This window comes from Podarcis raffonei, chromosome 12, assembly GCF_027172205.1.
Source record: "Podarcis raffonei isolate rPodRaf1 chromosome 12, rPodRaf1.pri, whole genome shotgun sequence".
Taxonomy (NCBI): Eukaryota; Metazoa; Chordata; class Lepidosauria; order Squamata; family Lacertidae; genus Podarcis; species Podarcis raffonei.
In genome coordinates this window covers 44,505,283-44,529,247 of record NC_070613.1, presented here as the reverse complement: position 1 = coordinate 44,529,247, position 23,965 = coordinate 44,505,283, and the positions used below count along the sequence as shown (strand labels likewise).

At 44.2% G+C, this 23,965-nt stretch overlaps 1 protein-coding gene across 1 annotated transcript; it reads left to right on the top strand.

Annotated features, from left to right (window-relative positions):
- The first annotated feature begins 5,963 nt into the window (after positions 1-5,963).
- On the top strand, positions 5,964-23,677 carry CMTM6 (CKLF like MARVEL transmembrane domain containing 6). Its single transcript, XM_053410418.1, has 4 exons — positions 5,964-6,405; positions 17,657-17,833; positions 19,550-19,648; positions 22,166-23,677. The coding sequence occupies exons 1-4, from the start codon at positions 6,271-6,273 to the stop codon at positions 22,307-22,309; spliced, it is 555 nt and encodes a 184-aa protein (XP_053266393.1). The 5' UTR covers positions 5,964-6,270; the 3' UTR covers positions 22,310-23,677.
- Positions 23,678-23,965: the final 288 nt, after the last annotated feature.

The window sequence follows — 23,965 nt, the reverse complement described above, 5'->3', positions numbered from 1 at the left end:
CTTCAGACTGTGCTGGTCTCATTTGAAATCTAAACTGTATTGAACAAACTTGAACTCTTAAACAAGAACATTTTGTTCTATTGAGGATTTCCTACCAAGCTCAGTGTAGTCTTTATATTACTAGGCTTAAAGCTGAATAAATTTTGGAATTTAATAATAAATGTTTCCAGTCTAACTGGAGAAGGTCCTGAAACTAAATTTGCTGGAAAACCTTTTTGGAGCATGGATGTATGTTGAAAATAGCAAAGGTTGCTCTCAAATTAAACAGTATAATCACCTGCAGATATATATGTACAATAGACCTACCATACTTTTCATTTTTAAGGGTATATTAGTTATCCATAATCAAGCAATTTCTTCTCAACATATATTTTTATTTATTTCATGAAATTTATACACTACTTGATTGTAAAAAAAAAAAACACCCCTCAAAGTGGCTTACAAAGATCTAAGTTGTTTCTCAATACATTTAACAAAAGGCCATGCTGATTTTTGCCTTTGATAAAGCCTACATCTGTTTCACACGTACCTCTTAAATAAGCTGTCTTCCGGATCAGTTAAATAAGTGTTAATACTTCTGTAAGACAGTGCTGTATTCACTGTTTCTTGCTCAAAGTAATATTTCTTCCTTTAACAAAACAAAACTGTTCTCTTATAGGACTCCCAATTGTCTCACACCAAGAAACTGATTAGGTTAGTACCTGCTTATCCTTAATGATTCTGCAGCCTTTGACGCTTCCAGGCCAATCATTGGACTCCAAACCAGAATTTCTAACAAATGCCTGTCAAATGCATAGATGTAATTGCAAATGAAATGCTGTAATTCGTAAAGGTTAGATTCTGTTTGCTTTCAGAGCAGAACCTTTGCCACAAGACCCTACACTTTATGATAATGAGCAGTTAACTGGTAGTTTTCATTAAGATATACATGGGTTGGGAGCCATACAGCTACTTTAGAATTGTCCACAGTCTTGTGTGTCCTCAGTAGATTCCACCCCCTCCTTCAAACACTCAGCCATGATGGCATATGCAACAGCTTTTGCAATTCCCCTCACTTTCAAAAGCCATGTAGCATGTAAGGATGCTGAACAAAGAAACAAGTCCAAAACACTCTTGCACATAGACTGGCAATGATCTGTAAGTAGATCCATGTGTTTATGAATACTTTGGGCTTGTTTCTTTGAACAGAAAATAAACATGAATATGTGAACAGTATAGCAAACTTGAAAGTGCTGCTTTTAAAACTTCCAGAAAATAGGAAACTTCTCTAGTGTAGAACGTCTACATTCTTGGGCCAACGTTGCTTGAAAAGTTAGTAGTCTACTTTGGGGCATTCTTTGCATTTCCCATATTATTGTTTTTTTTTTAAAGAATAGTTTTATCAATGTAAAGCGCTCTGGATTGAAATTCTGCCCCCCCCCCTCAAAAAAAGTTCCTTTCTGAGACCTTAAGGAATTCCACAACTACTTGATGGTTGTAGTATTTTACATCATTTAGATCTAACTTTCTTGACTGAATGCTTAACATGACGAGGAGCAACTGTATGAAAGGAGCAGCTCTACAAAGCTTTTCATTTCCAATCACATGCATGGCACAAATTGTACTTTTGAACAGATTACTACTATGTAACACAGCGAACTATTTGAGTGTATTTAAGATGTGCATGAGTATATGCTACTGATGCGGTAAGTAACGTATCTTTATTTCAGTTACTTTGTATCCTAGAGTTGAATTGTTTGTTTAATATATTTGTAATTCTTACGCGTCGTAGAAGGTATCTTTACTGTTCACATAATAATATATGAAATAGCTTATCTAAAGACACTAAACAAATGATTTAAGATACATATTACACACTGTGGAGTTCATAAGAAAGTATCCCTCTTGCAAACAAAAGTATAGGCAGATACATTTCTCTCTGCTGGTGTAAAGTGCATTTTTAATAGCAATAAAAGCTTTGAAAGGACAAAAAGGTGCCAGAAGCACTTTTACTTTGTCAGCTACCAATCCTACACAAGAAGCTGGAGGGGATGAAATATGAGGGAGCATGACGCAGATAGCAACATCATGAAATGAGTAAAAGAATGGGTAGCATACAAATGTAAAATATATTAAGCTTAATTGTCTACACTAAGTGCTGGTCAAGCCTAGCATAGTTTTAGATTGTGCTCTATCTGCCTTCCAGAGAAAGAGATGATTGTGGAGCTACCAGGGAAAGAGATGATTGTGGAGTTACCAGGGGAAAATATAATTGTGGAACCATCACTGAAAATGTCATTATCCATTCCCTCTTCATTTGAATTTTGCACGTGGTTTGTGTCAAATAGTTCAGAATCAAAGATCACAGTGAGATATAATGGCAGAAGCATCTTTTCAGGTAGGCTGGACTCTAACTGTTGCATTCAGTGTTTTTTTACTCGTTATCATTAGCGTCTTGCATTGTAGAAAAAGTACAGGAAAATTTAGGTCCATATTTTGCAAGGTGAAAAACATACAAGTGGTCCCTCCGCCCCTTACTGATGTACTGACACGAAACTCCCTTCCAACTTTTTGTACATAACATTACACCATAGCTTAATGTGCACACTGCTCAGAAATTCCCATAACTCATCCCTTTCTCCTGTTGCACTGTGGACGAAACAAGCCGGTGTCTGACTTGTCTGATCTTGGGCTTGAGTTCTGTTTCCCCCCCAAGAAGTCATGAGAAGTAAACAAGGTTTTTTATTAGCTTGCTGCTCATGATTTATTTGGGGAAAACAAACTAGCTTGGGTTTGGATGACATGATAATCCAGGCCTGGCTTGTTTTGTCTACGGCACAGCATGAGGAGGAGTGGGGAATATTACCCTGGGAGTTATTGAGCACCATGAACTGGCACACTAATAATTTGCATTAAGCCATAGTTGTTGCATAAATATATACATAAATTCAGAAACAGTGTGACATACTACTTAGTAACAGAAAATGCGCTTGACAAATAACATCTAAATTAGTATTTCTTTAACTACTGGAATTTCCCCCAAAGCATATTCTGTACTCAGAACGACGTTTTCTTAGAATTACCTGCAATGCCCAATTACTGTTCATGATTTGAAATCAAGCCATGCAGGCAAAGGTACAGCCTGCAAATTGTTGAGTCTCGCAAAGCACTGTGCATGGAGCTTCACAAGACCTGACAGTCTGCTTTGCACAGGGCTTTGTAGCCACTGCGGATCAGCTGTCCCTGAAGTTTTGGTCCAGCTCCATCTTTTCCTGTCTCATTGCTATCATCATATATGGCATCAAATGTAAGGCAGCTAGTGTGGCTTGGTGGAAATGGGCTGGCAGACTTAATTAGACCCATGGGCTGGAGCCCACTGCTAAGGTATAGGATTACAGCCTTAGTCATTAGTTTATATTCCTAAATCATGTAATGACTCTAAAATTAATTTGAGCTCTCTGGCAGATATCATGACTTAATATTTTATTCTTCTCTCACACACTTGTCATCTCCTTGTTTACACTACACCCTATCAAGAAAGGGAAGCTTTATTATTTAAATGTAAATTTAAAATAATGCTAAACAAGAGTTTCTCACCTAGTATTGAGGCTGCAGGAAACCCATTCACACATATCCCCCACTCACTGGGTGTGTGTGTTAAACAACTTTTTCCTCTGTTTGCAGCAAGTTTCTGCATTTATTTCTTAAACATCCTGCGATTTCCATTTTGACCCAATGTTGCAACAACTTCCACACAAAAATAAGCTGCTCAGATAGTATGAGAGATAACTACACGGAAGGTGTTACCACTTGCTTTACTGTCTTTATGTACAAGTTCAGTCTTCTCTTGTACATTTTGGCCTGGTGCCCCATACCCCTTAGGGCAGGGGTACTCAACCTTTTTATACCTACTGCCCACTAATGCATTTTTCTTGACGGTAAAATTTCCTTACCGCCCACCAGTGCTCGATGGAAGGAGGATTCAGCTTGTGCCGTAGAATCCCCTACTGCCCACCTAGAATCCTGAAACACCCACTAGTGGATGGTAGGGACCAGGTTGACAACCCCTGCCCTAGGGTATCAATTGACATACATTAAAATATAGAAAGAAAATGTGTTGGTACTTCATATAGATGTCCACAAGGGGGAGGTAGCACACTTTTGAGTAGGCTTAAAGAAAAAAATAGTAAAGGTCAAATAATGTAGATTAGGTTTCCTGTAGCATGTTTTCAGGATTCAAATATAATTGTGAGAGTTGGAAGGATGCATTGATCCCCATAGCTTTGTGATGCATGACACTAATCTTCTAGTGCTACAGTTCTGCACATATTTACCTGAAAGTAAATCACATTGAAATTAATGAGGCTTTTGGTTAATGAGGGGACGCGGGTGGCGCTGTGGGTAAAAGCCTCAGCGCCTAGGGCTTGCCGATCGAAAGGTCGGCGGTTCGAATCCCCGCGGCGGGGTGCGCTCCCGCTGCTCGGTCCCAGCGCCTGCCAACCTAGCAGTTCGAAAGCACCCCCGGGTGCAAGTAGATAAATAGGGACCGCTTACTGGCGGGAAGGTAAACGGCGTTTCCGTGTGCTGTGCTGGCTCGCCAGATGCAGCTTTGTCACGCTGGCCACGTGACCCGGAAGTGTCTCCGGACAGCGCAGGCCCCTGGCCTCTTGAGTGAGATGGGCGCACAACCCCAGAGTCTGTCAAGACTGGCCCGTACGGGCAGGGGTACCTTTACCTTTAATAAGTGCAAGAGCGCTTTGCTCAAGGTGAACCAGTAGAACTAAAATCCAAGTCTGCCAGCTCCAAAAGTTCAACACTCTATTGTACAGAAGTACACACAATAAACAGGTCATCTGGAGCCCTTACCCTCTTTAAAATCTGTGCCACCTCTTAAAGCAGGAGGGGGAAACACTGGTTATTGGACTTTCTCACCCTGTCAGCCTCAACTAGCATGCTCAATGTTCCAGGATGATTATGGGAGTTGGAGATCACAACATATGGAGGGCCCAGGCTTCCAACCCAGGTTTTCTGTGCATGAGGCTTAGCTACACTGGCAGAAATAGCCATTGCCTGAGGGGGTCCCTTAAAGAGACTCTTAATCTCAGGGTCTTGGGTTTGAGCCACACACTGGGCATAAAGATTCCTGCACTGCGGGGGGGGGGGCTGGACTAGATGGCCCTCGGGATCCCTTCAGATTCAATGATTCTATGAAATGGAAAGAGGAAGAGTCATGTTAAACTGCAATGTCAGTATCAGGCATAAGTTCTGATAGAGGCTAAAAATATAGAATTGTTGCTGTTTCATTGGAGACATTTGCTGCTTAACTTTTTTTGTGGGTACTGTGGGGATAGAGCTCAATTTTGCCAAATGCAGGGGCTCAAACCTCTTCAGACGTTTTTAATGTTTGATATTTTACCGTGCTTTTAATTTTCGGTTGGGAGCCACCCAGAGTGGCTGGAGAAACCCAGCCAGATGGGCGGGGTATAAATAAATAAATAAATATGATTATTATTAGCAACACCCTTTTTTTAGCGGTGTGTACCGTCTGTCCTTTAAAACACACTTTGCCATTACTTACATAACCTGCTCTATCCATTTTAAAAATACCTTTGCTCTGGCAGTCAGTGTGGGGTGGAAACTGTGAATTACAAGCAATAAATGTAGTGGAAGAATTATTAAGTGTGGGGCTTCTTGAACACAAGCCACACCCCTTCTAAGACTAAGCAACAAAAATGATTTTTTGACCAAAACAGCTATAATGGCCTCAATACCAAAATCCAGCCTTTTCCTCTCTTCCCCCTCCCTTTGCTAAACATCCAGCCTGATGAAGAGTTCAGAGGAACTAAGAAAAGCTGCCTATTATGTGGCAGCTGGGCTTTGCAGTTTTATGTTAATAATGCAACTTATTTGGCGGGTTCGTCTCTTGGGAAAGAAAAAAAAAAAGCCAATTTATTCGGTATGCAGGGAGGGCTTGCCAACGGCAAGAGGGCGGCGCTTGGAGCCTGCTCCTCAATACTTCTGGGCAATAAATGAACAAGGTGAAACGGCGTGAGGTGAATTTGGCCGCCGGGTCTTGAGGCAAAAGCCCCGTTTCTCCTGATAGGCGACCGATTCACCTCCTTCCGCAGGAGGAGAAGAAAAAAGGCGGGGAAATTTCGACGGCCCTCCTCCTCCTCCTCCTTCCTCGAGGCCTTGGCGCCCGGCCCTGTGTGGGGACAACTCCCCCTGAAGCTGAAGCGGAGGCCGCCTTTCCCTTTCGTTTTCCTCGCAGGGCCTACTCCCTTCGCGGCCATGGAGAACGGGGCGCCGGTCTACGCCGACACCACCGTCCCCGCCGAGCAGCCGCCGGGGAAGGGCCCCCGCTGCACCGGCTGCACCGCCGACAACTTGGGAGCGCGGCGACTGGCGCTGAAGGCCTCGCAGCTGGTGAGTCGGCGTGAGGGAGGGCGGGATGGCGGCCCTCCTCTTCCCTTTCCCCTCAGCCAGGGCTTCTTTCCCGCCTAGCCGAGGCTGAGGGACGGAGGGCGGGGATTAAACACACACAACACGCTGGGGAAAGGGAGGGAGCCGAGCACGGCCAGGCCCACAGCAGCCTCCGTGAGGGGCTTCGGGACTACTAGCCGGCCTCTCAGCCCGCCTCCTGAGCTCGGGTCTTGCGGCGGAGCCGAGAGGAGAGTCCGCCTGGCCTCATGGCGGCGCTGCAGCAGCAGCAGGTGCCGCTTTCTTCGCCTCGGACGAGGAAGGGAGAGCGGCCCTGGCGCTTGGGGCCCTCCGAGCTCCGCCCTTGGGTCGCTCGCTTCCGGAGTTGTAGGGTCCTCGGGGCGTGCTTGGAAGGGGAACCCGCAAACGCTCAGGCCATTGTTTCTCAGCTCGGGGCGCTGGCTGTCGTTGGACTACAACTCCCATCATCCCCCGCCGCTGGGCCCGCTAGCTAGGGATGATGGGCGTTGTAGTGCAACAAGAAGGGTTTCTCAAAGGGGGGGGCTTCTGTCGTTGTTGGACTACAACTCCCATCATCTAGCTAGCTAGGGATGATGGGAGTTGTAGTGCAACAAGTTTGCCCGGTGTTTCTTTAAGGGGGGAGTCCTCCCGCTGTCGTTGGACTAAAACTCCCATCATCCCTGGCCGCTGGGCCTGCTAGCTAGGGATGATGGGCGTTGTAGTGCAACAAGAAGGGTTTCTCAAAGGGGGGTCTTCTGTCGTTGTTGGAGTTGTAGTCCAACAACACGTTTGCCCAGTGTTTTTCAAATGGGGGGGGGGTGTCCTCCCAGCATCGTTGGACTACAACTCTCATCATCTTGGGCTGCTGGACCTGCTAGCTAGGGATGATGGGAATTGTAGTCCAACAACACCCAGGTTTGAGAAACACTGGGCAAACTCTCCTATTGGGGCACGGGGCTGGGGAATGGGATGCATGGGCACAGCCTGGATTTATGTTAGGGGGAACAGAACAGAGCTGTGATGTGATTGGCCAGTTAGTTAAGTATTTTTATTTATTGATTTGGGGAGGGCAGCTGCCCCCCTGACTATGCCCGGGGAAGAGTGTGGCACCTTTCATACAAACACACATCTATAGGGTCATAGAATCGTAGTGTTGGTAGGGATCCCAAGGGCTATCTAACCCAACCCCCTTCAATGCAGGAATCCTTTGCCCAACGTGGAGTTTGAACTCGCATCTGTTAGGTTAAGAGTCTCATGCTCTACCAACTTCAGCAGCAGTAGAATCACAGAGTCATAGAATTGTAGGGTTGGAAGGAACCCTGAGGATCATCTAGTCCAACTGCATGCAATGCAGGAATATGCAGCTGTTCCATACAGGAATCAAACCTGCAACCTTGGCTTTATCAGCACCATGCTCTAACCAACTGAGTTAGCCTGGGCACCTTTCATATAGGGTTCCCTTGTATGTGTATTGTTGATTTGATAATGAGGGAAACACGGCTGTATGAGCAGATGTTATATTTGTCATCTAAACGCAGGTGGCTTAATTTGGGGCTTTTTAAGAGCAGAAGAAACTGCCTTGGACCCATTGCTCTGGCTTGGTATGTCTCTCATTGTTCTTTACTGATCGATAGTGGCTCTGAAGGGATTCAGAAGAAGTGTTTTGTCTAGCCCCACATGGAAATACCAGGGATGAACCTGGGGTCTTTCTGCACGCAAAGCAGGTCTTCTAACACCAGAAACCCTTAGTTCTCATGCTCCTTGGTGTGCAAGTGTGAATATCTATAACGCAGTTTAAAATGTGTGGGAACTGAGGCTTATATCCTTCTAGGCAGGTGGATTCAAAATTGCATTTTGACTTAAATTCCCTTTGTTTGCACTGCATTTGTAACTGAATGCACATACAGTAGGATCACAGCAAAAAAACCTCCCCCAAATATGGGAGTATTATGTCCATTGTGTGTGTCTTTTACATTTTTCATGGTACTTCTATAATAAAGTGATTCTAGAAATAGCTTACATCAGGCATAGGCAAACTCCGGCCCTCCAAGTGTTTGGGACTACAATTCCCATCATCCCTAACCACTGGTCTTGTTAGCTAGGTATGATGGGAATTGTAATCCCAAACATCTGGAGGGCCGGAGTTTGCCTATGCCTGGCTTACATATCAAACAATAGTATCACAGAGCACAACTCTAATTGGCTAACCAGAGGTAGGTCCCACTGAGCTGAATGGGACTTACAGGTGAAACTCGGAAAATTAGAATATCGTGGGAAAGTTCATTTATTTCAGTAATTCAACTTAAAAGGTGAAACTATCATATGAGATTTGGGGAGCCATGTCTTCCGTAATACCTCAGCAGTGCCACAGGCTGATAGCATCCATGCCACGCCGCATTGAGGCAGTAATTGATGCAAAAGGGGCCCAAACCAAGTATTGAGTACATATGCATGCTTCTACTTCTCAGAGGTCCAATATTGCTCTATTTGCAGTCCTGGTTTTGCTGATTTCATTTAATATTCTAATTTTCTGAGATTGTTAATTTGGGGTTTTTATCAGCTGTACGCCGTGATCATCACAATTATGACAAATAAAAGCTTGACATATCTCGCTTTGCATGTCATGAGTCTATCTCATATATTAGTTTCACCTTTTAAGTTGAATTACTGAAATAAATGACCTTTTCCACAATATTCTAATTTTCCGAGTTTCACCTGTACTCTTACATAAGCTTATGCGGGGCTGCAGCCTTGCAGAGGAATTGTAACCCCCATATATGGTGGCTGGAGAGGTTAGGATATGGTGCCCGTCCGTTCCCCCCTGCCCTGGCCGAGCTGACCTCAATAATAAATGACTTACCATGGTGTATCTACTTACACTAGGTGAGAGGAAACCCTGCTGATGGAAGTTAAACCAGTGGAAGTTATGTTGTGTGTAGAGAGCAATAAGGTGTATATCAAGAGCCAGGGAATTGGCATATTGTGGGCAGGGAGAGGGATAAGCAAATTTCCGCTGCATCCTAACCCATTACACACAGAACTCAGGAATGCAGGTATAACTATATTTGCCCCATAGGAGTCAGTGGAAGGGCAGGAAATGAAGGTTTACACTGCCCCCTCCCCAATGAATACACCCTCACCAGAAGCAGTTAGGCTGCAGCTTAATTTACACAGGAGATACGGGGGCAAAGCAGCCCCTTGACATAGTTGCCTGCTTAGGATTGCTTGCTCCGTCCCTAGCTGAATCTCAGAGAGTGGTATGCTGTTCAAAGCACAGCATGGAAACCTGGGAGATCTTTACAGCCCTCCCCACTAGCATGCATTTCCCCACCTGAAACGCCTGGTAGACATGTAGCGTGGTCTGTATGAAAGCCACAATAAAAGAATTATTTGTTTCTGCTGTAGTGCTTGGCTTCTTAATTGCTACTCTTCCTCTGTGCAGCATAGCCTTGTGGCACCTTGAAGGCTCATTTATGATGGCATAAGCTTCTGTGGACTAGAGTGAGTCCATCCACTTCATCAGGTGCAGGAACTGTTTTCATCAGATGGCAGGTATAACACACACATATTCAGTCGTACCTTGGTTCTTGAACAGAATGTGTTTTGGGAGTCCGTTCGACTTCTGGAACTGTTTGAAAACCAAGACGCAGCTTCCGATTGACTGCAGGAGCATCCAGCCAATGGGAAGCCCCGCCGGACGTTCGGCTTCCAAAAATCGTTCAAAACACTCACTTCCGGTTTTCGATTGTTCAGGAGCTGAAATGTATGAGTTCTGGGGCGTTCGACAACCAAGGTATGACTGTACATTGTCCCTCCCCCCATATATATATAATATTATATTATATATGCACAGAAGCATGCCTAGTGCACCTGCCAACTAAAGATAACACCTCTTGTATCTAATGAAGTCCTCTCTGTTCCACAGACTTTTATGCTATAATGAATCCATTAGCCTTTAAATTGCCACAAATCTCTACATTGTTTTCGTAGCTACTGACTAATATGGCTACACCCTTTGGAAGTTGCTACTTAGTACAGTTTTTGTCTTTATTAAAATTAGTATCTAAATTGGGAGTGATCTAGATGTTTCTTTTCAAGGCAGCACTTCTTATGCAAGTAAAGCAGATTTCCTCATCACTTGATACACTTTTTGTCACAGGGGAAATGCATTCTGCTTCAACTACAGGCCAGCACAGTAATTTCTGTATTTTATACAGATATAGCTTAGTCAGTAGAGCATGAGACTATTAATCACTGGGTTGTGGCTACGAGCCCCATGTTGGGCAAAAGATTACTGCATTTCAGGATGTTGAACTAGATGACCCTCAAATTTAATAATAATAACAACAATAATAACAATAATTTATTTATACCCCGCCCATCTGGCTGGGTTTCCCCAGCCACTCTGGGCGGCTTCCAACAAAATATTAAAATACAATAGTCTGTCAAACATTAAAAGCTTCCCTAAACAGGGCTGCCTTCAGATGTCTTCTAAAAGTCTGGTAGTTGTTTTTCTCTTTGACATCTGTGGGAGGGCGTTCCACAGGGCGGGCGCCACCACTGAGAAGGCCCTCTGACTGGTTCCCTGTAACTTGGCTTCTCGCAGTGAGGGAACCACCAGAAGGTTCTAAGATTCTATGAATTTAAAACATTTTGATACCAGCCTTAATTGAACCACTACAATCTACAGCAGACCACCCAGATACTACACAGCCCGATTACTAACACAGCCTGCAAATACCTGTGTAAACAGAAGGGTCTTTAGCAATCATCCAAAGCACATCAAAATGCTTATTTTAGAGGGGAGGTGATCCAACAAAGGCTGGGCGCACCAAAGCGGAACAGCTCCTCCCCAGGGTTTTCTACCAAGAGGGCCTCATGCAGAGATCTTAGCATATTTGTGTGAAATGCTATTCCAGGAGACATTAAGTACACGGCTTCTGCATTCATCTTTAAATATTTGATGAAAACTTTTCAATACCACCATCAATTAAGGAAATAATAATAATTCTGTAATAGCTAGCTGGTAATCTGCAACAAGCTGGAATTAAGATTGCCGGAAGAAATATCAACAACCTCAGATATGCAGATGACACAACCTTGATGGCAGAAAGTGAGGAGGAATTAAAGAACCTTTTAATGAGGGTGAAAGAGGAGAGCGCAAAATATGGTCTGAAGCTCAACATCAAAAAAACGAAGATCATGGCCACTGGTCCCATCACCTCCTGGCAAATAGAAGGGGAAGAAATGGAGGCAGTGAGAGATTTTACTTTCTTGGGCTCCATGATCACTGCAGATGGTGACAGCAGCCACGAAATTAAAAGACGCCTGCTTCTTGGGAGAAGGGCAATGACAGGCCTAGACAGCATCTTGAGAAGTAGAGACGTCACCTTGCCAATAAAGGTCCATATAGTTAAAGCCATGGTTTTCCCAGTAGTGATGTATGGAAGTGAGAGCTGGACCATAAAGAAGGCTGATCGCCGAAGAATTGATGCTTTTGAATTTTGGTGCTGGAGGAGACTCTTGAGAGTCCCATGGACTGCAAGAAGATCAAACGCATCCATTCTTAAGGAAATCAGCCCTGAGTGCTCACTGGAAGGACAGATCATGAAGCTGAGGCTCCAGTACTTTGGCCACCTCATGAGAAGAGAAGACTCCCTGGAGAAGACACTGATGCTGGGAAAGATGGAGGGCACAAGGAGAAGGGGGCGACAGAGGACGAGATGGTTGGATAGTGTTTTCGAGGTTACCAGCATGAGTCTGACCAAACTGCGGGAGGTAGTGGAGGACAGAGGTGTCTGGCGTGCTCTGGTCCATGGGGTCACGAAGAGTCAGACACGACTAAACGACTAAACAACAACAACAACAATCTGCAACAATAGTTTTATGTGGTTTTTATTGTATATATAATTGTTGTGAACTGCTCTAATATTCTCCCCACCCCGAAATCGTGATATGTTAAGTATGTTTTGTAAATCAATAAGGACAGGTCTGTATAGGAGAAGTTGTTCTTTCAAATATCCAGCTCCCAAATTGTTTACCGCTTTAAACAAAAGAACCTCATACTTCGGCTTGGTGATAAATTGGCAGCTGGTGCAGTTCTTTCAGAAGTGATAACGCATGCTTGCATTAAGATTGCCCTCCTCATCTACTGCGTTTTGCAGTTCCTGCAGCTTCCAAACCTACTTTTAAGGGCAGCTCCACACAGAGTATGTTACAGTAATCTAGTCTTCATAGAATTCTAGTTTTGAAAGGGACCACAAAGGTAATCTGGTCCAACCCTGTGCAATGCAGGATTAAGAGACGCATGCTCTACTGACTGAGCAATCACAACTGGTAACCAATGCTTGGGCCACTGGTGCCAGGTTATCCCACCAGCTGAAGCTGATGGAAGACGCTTTTAGTCAACATGGCCACTTGGGCCTCTTGTCACAGTGATAGATCTAGAACAGGCATAGGCAAACTCTGGCCCTCCAGATGTTTGGGACTACAACTCCCATCATCCCTAGGTAACAGGACCAGTGGTTAGGGGTGATGGGAATTGTAGTCCCAAACATCTGGAGGGCCGGAGTTTGCCTAAGCCTGATCAAGAAGCTGGTTCAGTAAGATACCAGGGTCAGTGGTATCAAAAGCCACTGGAGGATAAAGAAGTGCTGCACTAAGACTGATCTAGTTCTGAAACCAGGCTAGATTAGAAGGCTTCCATAAGTGAATATTGGAAATAATAGGAAGGCTATTACTCTACCACATGATTATGTTCCTGTGCAGCAAGACCCCACCCTCGAGACCACAGCTGGGAGGGTAGGGATTGGATATCATCTGGGAAATTCGCAGTTGTCATGAAGCACTAGGCTACACAGTGCGGTACAAATGACAGAGTTTCCAGCTCTGGGGATTTCAGGTGTGTCTCCAAGGACACTTCTTTTAAACTTCAAAACACCAAGCTCCCATGCACCCCAAAGCTAGGCAAATCAAAAGGCAAATCCAACCCCACATATTCCAGGAATATTCCTCCAAGTGGCTTGTTCCGCTTTTGTGATGAAGAAGCTAGTCGTTTTACCTGTGTGAAGCAACTTAATACCATACGTTAACATTTCAGGAGCTCTGACGAAAGCTATGACCCTTTTCTGTTGAGGTTCCCTACCCTAAATATGTTAACATAAACCCTTTTATGTACAGGGCAAATGCAGCCCACCCTTGTCCCCCAGTGTCAAAATATGCTAAGTACCTGACCTACTTGCCTCCTAAAAATGTGGTTCTGGTGCCTAAAATTTGGAACTGCTTCTTCAGTTCTGTGCAGCGTTCATAACTTGAATTTGGTTTGTTGGCTTCTGAACAATTGGTTGCTGGCGACTCTTTGCTGCCCTGTTTTGTCCACCAGCAATTGTTTGGAGATAAATAGTGTTGGCATGTGGTTCATTTTGCAATGTGGTTATTAGGCAATTTAAGAGACCAGTTCATTCTGGTGTTTTCTAACTAATCGGCTTACACAATGCATCTCTTTTCCTCCCACCCCACACCCCTGCTTCCTGGTCTTGCTTAGTGCATTTGCCTCCACACAGCCGTGGTGTTTCTGCATGTCCCTCTTTCTGTGGCTTAAATATTAAATAAACTTGCATGGTCTCAATATAGCTGCCTTTTTGAGGAAATTGGTAGATGGAGGTCATTTCCCAAATGTGAGGACTTACAAGGTAAATAAATGAAAGCCAACAGTCCACTTTGAAAGGGGAAACCCATCTGTTAGATTTTGTGTGGTTTTTAAATCACATTTGAGAGAATGGAATATTTCCCATTACAGTAAGATACCAGAATCAAAATGACTTAAGAAACCAATAATCCCACAATACTGTGATGGTTTCAGATTTAAACTTTGTGTTCACTTTGATTTTTTTATTTAGTGCTAGAAGGAAAGCCACGGTCATTTCACCATAAAATGCAAAGTATTTGCTACCTTTGGACACAGACTGTAAGGAAAAGTCTTCTTTGTTTTCCATGACATATACACTGTATAAAGCAGTGACATTTCTTTTGAAATGTCTACCTTCCATGGTAAAGGTAAAGGGATCCCTGACCATTAGGTCCAGTCGTGGCCAACTCTGGGGTTGTGGCGCTCATCTCGCTTTATTGGCTGAGGGAGCCAGCGTACAGCTTCCGGGTCATGTGGCCAGCATGACTAAGTCGCTTCTGGCGAACCAGAGCAGCACACGGAAACATCATTTACCTTCCCGCCAGAGCGATACCTATTTATCTACTTGCACTTTGATGTGCTTTCAAACTGCTAGGTTGCCCCTACCTTCTGATCAGCAAGTCCTAGGCTCTGTGGTTTAACCCACAGCGCCACCCGCGTCCCCACCTTCCAGGGCATGTCCCTTTAAAACTTACAGCCTCTCTGGTTGCCCTTACTTCCAAGCAGCCAAACTACAGAACTGCCCCACAGTTCACAATGCTCTGAGCAGACCAAACTCCAGCTAGCAGTAATAGACCAAGCAATTTTTTAAAATTAACACCTAACCAGCCTAATCTCCCGACTCCTAAAGGTGTTAAGAACACCTTCCTAACTAGCAGCAACTCGGCCAATTAGTTACACTGGGCAGTTTGTCACCCAAGGCTCCTAGGTGCAAACTTCCTAAGTATGGAATATTGTCCCTAGATTTCTTTGTCCCTACAGGATGCTGCATCGAGGTTTTTAAGCCATGGATGCTTTAGCTGAGATTCCTGCATTGCAGGGGGCTGGACAAGATGACCCTCGGGGTCCTTTCCAACTCTACAATTCTGTGATTCTATGTTGACTCTACATTGGGTGACACTACCTGTCAACAGGACTGTCTCTCAACAATCTTCGGTTGATGACTTCTTGGGTTTCTGCTTTGCTTTTGCAAGCAGAAATTCTGTTCTAAATTGCAAGATTGAATACTACCAGGAAGGAAAAGCCATTGACACTGTGTATGGTGTAATTCACTTCTTATCTGGTGGTATGAAAGTGTTATTGGTTTTGCACACAGTATAGCCGTGGTACATGCAGATGCATTTCCCGTAACCAATACTGTTTGCATATCACCAGGAAGTAAATTTACTGCACCATACACATGCGTGGCGGGACGCGGGTGGCGCTGTGGGTAAAAGCCTCAGCGCCTAGGGCTTGCTGATCGAAAGGTCGGCGGTTCGAATCCCCGCGGCGGAGTGCGCTCCCGCTGCTTGGTCCCAGCGCCTGCCAACCTAGCAGTTCGAAAGCACCCCCGGGTGCAAGTAGATAAATAGGGACCGCTTACTGGCGGGAAGGTAAACGGCGTTTCCGTGTGCTGCGCTGGCTCGCCAGATGCAGCTTGTCACGCTGGCCACGTGACCCGGAAGTGTCTCCGGACAGCGCTGGCCCCCGGCCTCTTGAGTGAGATGGGCGCACAACCCTAGAGTCGGACATGACTGGCCCGTACGGGCAGGGGTACCTTTACCTTTACCTTACACATGCATGACCGTATCAGTGCTTCTTAGCAGGAATTGGTAGGTATTGTACTTCTCTCTAGCCCTTCCAAAGCCAAAACTTGACTACAGAGAACTGTACATCAAGCATGGGCTTGGCACACTGGAGAGGAATATAGGAAGCTGTGCCATATGAGGTCAAGCCACTGGTCTATCTTGCATCGTATCATTCACATGCACTGACAACAGCTCACCAGGGTACGACCAGCATCTCTCCCAGCCCTACATGGGCATACCAGGAATTGAAGCTTTGACCTTTTGCATTTCAAGCTTGTACTTTGCAACTGAGCCCTGGCTCTTTGTGAAGCAGTGCTCAGCTGGTAGGTGGATAATACACATGACAGCTGAGTTTTTAGCTGGAAAAGCCTAGTAGTGAGCATCTGTGCTTTTCACAAGCTTAATTGAGCTTACAGTTGGCAGGTAGTTTTGGCAGCCTCCAAGTATACTGCTGGAGGAAGGATCTGTACTGATGCATACTCAGAGAGCTCTGATAACTTGTCAAGAGTTGGAACCAATAAAATTGGTCGTGTGCACGAGACTTCTTCATCAGTTCCATTTCTATCTACATGGACAAAGGTGTATTAATTATGTCACTGCTGCTGCTAATTTTAAGCCACATTAACGAATAAGAAATTGGAAGCTTGCATTCTAGGAAGAACAGTTGAGAGCAATCATCCATGTGCATTGATTTCTTGAGAATATCTGCTGTTGCTTCAGTTGTAGCATCACTAATCAGGGCTGGGAAAATTTCAGTTCTATGCTGGAGTATCTTACTTTGATACTACAAGCTTGATGCTTAGTAGTAATTGGATATGGATATTTTCATGCCCTCTTCTGTGCCATTGAAATACGTGTCAAGTAGAAGGAATTGATCCATTCTAGAATTTCACCAGATTCCAGATTACTTTGCACATTTATTGTGCAAGACCAATTGATGTTATTTCTGTGTAGGCTTGGATTTAATCACCTACAGTAAATCTGTTTTGAGGCAGAGCTGTTGGACAATTTATACGTGCTTCTTTTTGTTGTTGTGCAGCAGTGATTGCTGGTATTTAAACAAAGAGTGCAAAAACTGAAAGTAAAACAAAGCAGGAGTCATATTGTCCCCTGTTCCCTTAGCAATCGAGAGACGAAGGCAAGAGGCAGTCAGGAAATGGACTGCAGTGAGATAGACAATAAGTGGAAGAATTCATATGCAGCTGACTTCTGGAAATGATAAGAATCTGGAGCAGTGTGGCTTTACCCAAGTGTTCTTGGAAAGACACATGAACATCATTTTGCTTTGTTTTCAGATAAAGCAGGGAATTTTAGAAATTCTCCCGTGACTTATAAATATTATCAAAATAGTCTTCAGATCAATAATTGCCTGCAGTGGAGCTTCTTATTCCCAAGAACATGCATTGCAAAACTGGCTGGCAATCGCATGCCATCATAGTTAGTTTTCTGCACCTTTGAGGTACTGTGCAGTTTGCCCCTACAGTTACTGGGGAAATGGACGGTTTAATGCAAATGAGAAGCATGTTAGCGTGTGTGGCTCAAATGTCTCTGGTTCAGCTTAAGTCCTGTGAAATGGGAACTTTAAAGAACATTTCTCACAAGGTTGCAGGAGATAAGATTGTAAAGCATTCTAGATCTTAAAAGTGCTTTCATAAACATAGTGCTTGAGTTGTGGTAACACCGTGCAATCTGCTAACTGTTCTCCTGCCGAAGGGATGTTCTAACAGCCAGTGGTTTTCTTCTTCTTCTTCTTCTCCAACAGGTCCTGTCCTTCCTAGCCTTCTTGTGTGAAGAAATCGTGCAACATTGCAGCAGTTGCGGTGGCCTTTACTTCTTTGAATTTGTCAGCTGCAGTGCCTTCCTCTTGAATATCCCGATCCTGGTTACATATTGCACTTCTTTGTACGAGAGGACAGGGAAGGAGAAAGTAGCAACTGTGGTAAAGGGAGCCGCTTTTTATATATGTTATGAATATCATCATTTTTAATAGCCATAGGCATGCTCAGGATTAGTCAACAGGGCCTTGCTTCAGCGCTTGGAGGAGCCTGGAAAAGTTGCAGTTAGGAAAATCCAAACTTGTATTGGCAACTTAAACATGTCATGCTAATTTACTGAGAATGTCAGCTGGTGGGCAGGGCATAGAACCTGTCCGACAAGGAACAGGGATGGCAGCTTATGTTTACAGGGTCTATTGCCACCACCCCAGGGGGTTGCCTGTGGAACAATGACACTGCTAGGACGACTAGGCGAGATAGGTAAAGGTAAAGGACCCCTGACAATTAAGTCCAGTCGAGAACGACTCTGGGGTTGCAGCGCTCATCTCGCTTTACTGGCCGAGGGAAGGAATGTTTGTCCGCAAACAGTTTTTCCGGGTCATGTGGCCAGCATGACTAAGCCGCTTCTGGTGAAACCAGAGCAGTGCACGGAAATGCCATTTACCTTCCTGCCGGAGTGGTACCTATTTACCTACTTGCACTGGCATGCTTTTGAACTGCTAGGTTGGCAGGAACTGGGACCGAGCAACAGGAGCTCGCCCCTTCACGGGGATTCGAACTGCCAACCTTCAGATTGGCAAGCCCTAGGCTCAGTGGTTTAAACCACAGCGCCACCCGCGTCCCAGGCAAGATGTGTAGCAGTGCCTATATTAAGGGTGGGGTTCCTTTTTCAAATCAAGGACCACTTCGCTTTCTTGGTTAATCTTCCAGGGGTTACATGTTAGCGGATGGCGTGGCTAGAGACAACTGTGGGTGGAGCAACCATTGTGGCCTTTGCACAGTTGGCGACGTTCCAGGGGCTTCTAATGCACACACCGCCACCCTTCATTCCTGCAAGCAAGAAGCATTATGGTTACAGTTCAAAGACACATTCCAGCCAGGCAAAAGCCCCAAAGGCGGGCAGGAAAACTAGAGAGGGGGGGGGGTATGGTCTGGGAAGCAGGCGTTTCATTTCATGACCCGTGCCTAAGGTTCTCCACTCTCTGCTTTACAAGCCAAGCATGTGTCATGTTCCTTTGTTTGCATGGGTTTACAAAAGCCTTTTATATCTCCAGAAGTTACCAGTTCAAGATGCATTCAAAGCATCTTAGTATGCTTTAGCAGTATGCTTTACTACCATGCATCACTAGTACACATTTTTCACATCCTAGCTTCCTTTTGACATTTTCCCAATGAATAACATCAGCACTGAAGTTTTTGCTTCCTAATTTTCTCAGCTTGGTTTTGGTGTCTATATAGTACTTATCTTTGCAGTTGGTGGAAAGATTCTGTTGAGCATTTACAGTTAAAATAGTTGGAGGGCAAGAGGGGATTTACTTTGAAAGCAAGTATGGTGAACTGATACCAGCGGCACACTTTGAGCTGGGTGAATGCAGTTTCAAATTGCACTCAGCCACAAATGTACTGAGTTGCCCGGAGCAAGTCATTAGCTCCTGACTTCATTTTCCATCTGTAAAATGGGAATATTAGTGATCTCCCTTGGCAGGTTTCTTTGAGGGACAGCAAGGTAAAGGATGAGGCATTTCGTGCATCAGAAGTGCAGTAGTACTATAGAAATATTTATATGCATTATAATTTTTATTGTGTGCTAGGAAAGAGGAGCAAAAAAACAAAGAATAATAATTCTGAAGCTACCTTTCACTTTTTTTTCCTTTTTGTAGGATTTCTTGATTGTTTCAATAGTGGCGGTCTTTTTCCTGCTAGCTTCAATTGTGTTTGCTGCAACCAACGATAACACACCCCCTGAAACCGCTGCTATTGTAAGTACTTTTCTCCTCATTATTTGTGTTCAATATCTCATGTGTGGAATCAGTTTTGCATTTTCAGGCCTTCCCTTCTATATGTACAGGAAGATGTGGCACAGGCGATGCAAAAAGAACGCAGTAGTATGCTGCTGCAACTTGGGCTGTTAAGATCTAGTGAAAAAGTTGCTGTGGAATAACTTTAAGAGTCAATTGAAAATTGCTTCATTCCTCGCATGTGGCTTCCCCTCTGCCCGAAGCCTCTGATTATTGGCCCATTTGGGAAGAAAAACTCTTGTCCATCTGGGTAGTCTTGGTGTTATTTTTAAATACGGTGTTCGCTACATTCTTGTCTTTTGATAAAGACCGGTTATTCTTGCTCTCTGCACCCTTTCTTTCTACAGGGGATCTAGTAACAAAAGAAAAATATCAGTGCCTCAGGTCATTTTATGAGTTATGTTATCCAGGGCTGACAACTTAAGATTTGGGCAGGGATTTCTTCAGACATCCTAAAGTCTAGATTGGGGCTTGTTGATGCTAGAGGAAAATTCACCCCATCTTGATTTTGTGTGTGAAATGATGAATACCACTAGTTGTTTTGTACAGTCTGCACCACAACATCATGTCTGATCCCAGTTGTTTTCTTGTGCTAAAATGATGACCTCTGAGAATAGTTATTACAATTGCCTTGATTTCGCTTCAGTGCTACTGATGGTTCCCATTTGAACAAAGGTTGTGCTAGTTATAAATTTTCTACTAGGTCATTCCCTCCTAGTTCCTCTTGCCATTTAAATAAAATGTTTAGCCTTGATGTTCTTATGCACTTTCCTTTTAATGGTTCTTCCCCTTTCTTCTTCTTAATAATTTCCCACAGCCCACAACCGGTGCACACCCATCTGGCTGGGTGCCAGACTGCTGCACCACGCTTTTAAGTCTAAGCTTGCCCCCAAAGTGCATATCATTATCATAGCCAAGTATTCATGAGAAGAGGATAATGCAGACAGGATGCACGAAACTTTTCACAGGTGCTGCACTGTGAAAAGCCAGGAAATAAACCAAATGAAATACTGTGTTGAAGGGAGGTACACTGGCAGAAGCACAGAATGCAGAACTTGAGGAAATAAATACAAGTGGAAATGCAGCACTGCAGTAGCAAAAAAACAAACCCAATGTTTTCAGCCTAGCTCAACATACGCCAGATGCACTGTGCTGGTGAGTTGGAGGGTTGGTACCCTGCTTTAGGAAGTTAGTAGTGTTTGCATTAGGGACACGGATGGCGCTGTGGGTTAAACCACAGAGCCTAGGGCTTGCCGATCAGAAGGTCAGCAGTTCAAATCCTCGCGACGGAGTGAGCTCCCGTTGCTCAGTCCCTGCTCCTGCCAACCTAGCAGTTCGAAAGCACGTCAAAGTGCAAGTAGATAAATAGGTACCGCTCCGGCGGGAAGGTAAACGGTGTTTCCGTGTGTTGCTCTGGTTCACCAGGAGTGGTTTAGTCATGCTGGCCACATGACCCGGAAGCTGTATGCCGGCTCCCTCGGCCAATAAAGCGAGATGAGCGCAGCAACCCCAGAGTCGGTCACGACTGGACCTAATGGTCAGGGGTCCCTTTACCTTTCTAGTGTTTGCATTTGATAAAGAGCCTCCAAATCGCACAACATCTTTACAGCAGAGTAGAGCCACACACTTTTCTGCAGCTCACACTTCATCAGACGGTGCAACATATGGCTTTGTAGGGATTGCCAAAGCTGGGGCTGTCATAAAACTGTGACTTAGTAGGCCTAATAAATTTCAGTGAGATGGGGCAAGCATGTAGTCTCTGAATCTAAGGGGAGAAACCTGTTCTGTACTTGGGGCTCACTGCGTGGGAGATCTACCTTCATTGCAGGTGGTCTTGTAAAATTTTTTTTAAAAATCCGTTAAAATAGCACCAGCTACACCTGTGATCCTTTTATTAGGGATTGGAGATATATGGACCAGCCGGTTTTCTCTTGTTTTGTTCCTGGATGTCTTACCGGGCCTCCTACTCTCATCTCATTCTCTTAGTTTGCACTGCCTATTGGCAGTAGTTCCAAACACTTCTGTTTTTCAAAAGCCGCAAAGTGCCTTTCAGCATTCGTCATTGGCAAGTTTTATAGCAGGGATGGGGAAAGGGCTATATCCTTTTCTGGGTGACGTTTTGGTGGCCCATGTATGCGTGGTGGGTGGAGCCAGAGGCAAAGTGGATGGAGCAATGAATGCTTTATGTTTTGCACAGGAGACTGGTAGAAACTCACACATCCCTCTCTATCCTTCATCTAGGCAAGCGTTATCAGAGTTGAAGGGCACAGTCCAGCTAGGCCAAAGCACTTAAGGAGGGTGCAAAGGAGGGCCAGGGAGGGGTGTGGCTGAGTAGGGGAAGAGTCACCAGGGCCGGAATCCCACCCCTTTTTATAGAGACCAACAGGAAAATGTACCTGGAGATAATCAGACTATTCTTGTATACTTTTGAATCTCAGTTGAAGTTTATTTATATAGACTCTTCTCACACTTTAACAGGTATTTGGCTTTCTCGCAACGATAACGTTTTCTGTGGACGCTGTTCTGATGTATCTGAAGAGACGTAAGGCGAAAGAAGAGAGAAAGACAGAGAACCCAGCCAATACACTGAATCCAACAGAGAATCAGCCACTGAATAACTAGCAAGCCTGAGGTCTAAACCGTCCCTTATTGTTATTATCAGATGCCGAGTGAAGCTGGAATGATTCTGCCTTTTAAAGAATGCCCAGATAGTTAAATTTCGTTTCAGTTTTCAACTCGCCGTCCTAGAGCTGCGTCTTTGCACAGTTCCCACACATAAATAGTTCAAGAATTGTGGGCTTCTTTTCTCCACACACACTCCAATGAGCACTCGATTTTGTGCAATTGCACACTCATTTGTATGTGACTGTACATCACCAGTAGGCAAGGGAAACTTGCGATAGGATCGTGAAATAATTGGGTTTTGCTTCTTCCAGAAGAAAATTTTCGACAGGTGAAAAATGGTTCAAGTTCAGAATAAAATTAGTTTGGTACGGAACAGGCCCCAGTAATGAAGGGGATGGGATAATAGCTGAAGAGAAAGGGACAGTGGGAGGTTTCTGCCCATATTAATTACAGAAGGGATACATTTCATGTTTTTATATAGGAAAAACTAGGAAACTGAGAAATAAAAACAAAGACAGGAAATTAGATATTGTGTGGCCTATGGAGTATCCTCATGTGAAAATCAGTAGGCACTCTCTTTCTCTCTTACACACACACACACACACACACACACACACACACACACCCCAGGATGTGGTCCCAGTTCTTTACCTAGGGGATCATTGTTTTCCCCTCTTAAAATCATGTTCATCTCCCTGCCCATAAACTTTGGGTTTTTACTGCTGGCATTTTGAGAATAAGGTTTTTATAATGTAGCCAGGGGCCTCCAACATAGTGTTGCAGCATAGAGTGTCCTCTATTCAGGATCACAGTTGTTTGATTTGATTCCCACCCCAATAGTTAATCAGCACTCTGACCCCATTGGGGAGTGGCATTCTCTACTGAAGGTTTTTCCCCTCTAAATATTTTTTTTATACATGTGAAAATCTTGGGATTCCCTGGCATGTGTGGGTGGTTTTTTCCTCTGACTGTCTAATTAATGTTGCTATTGATGTATATGATTTTTCATGATAGTAATAATACTGTCCATATGGTCTTATACCATTTTGTAACATAGCAGTACATACAGCTTATTTTATTTCTGTGTGTTTGTGTGTCTTTTAAGTCCAGGTTTAAATTATGTACAATGCAGTATGTAGGCATATGCATTCGCTGTATGTTCAGGACTCTGAAAGAGCTGTTACAATTTTAAGTAGACACAAAGAAGCAGTCAGCCAAGAGGAAACAACTTTAAAACTGTAACAAGCTGCCTGAAATTTTAAAAGGAGATTGTATTCATATAAAAAGGGCTTGGTTCATGTGTTGAGGAAGTATAAAGAGCAACACTTGCCGCCTCCAATCTTATTCATAAAACATTTAATAGTGTGATGCTTTCGGGCTATTTATTTTGTGTAGTCAATTGCATGTGCAGCTTCTCCTGTTTATGAATGAAATATTGCAGACCTTAGGGCAGGGGTGAGTGTGCTGTTGGTGACAGGAAGTTAACCAATAGCTGCTGCTCAAGGTGTTGCAGCCCACATTGACTCCCAAGAGTTTCATTGATGTGTAGAAGGAATCATAGTCAAGGTGGTGCATGATGATCAAAGCCCAGAAATGTAACTTCATTTGGCCACGGATAATGCCCATATAGCGATACGAATGCAGTGAAATGTT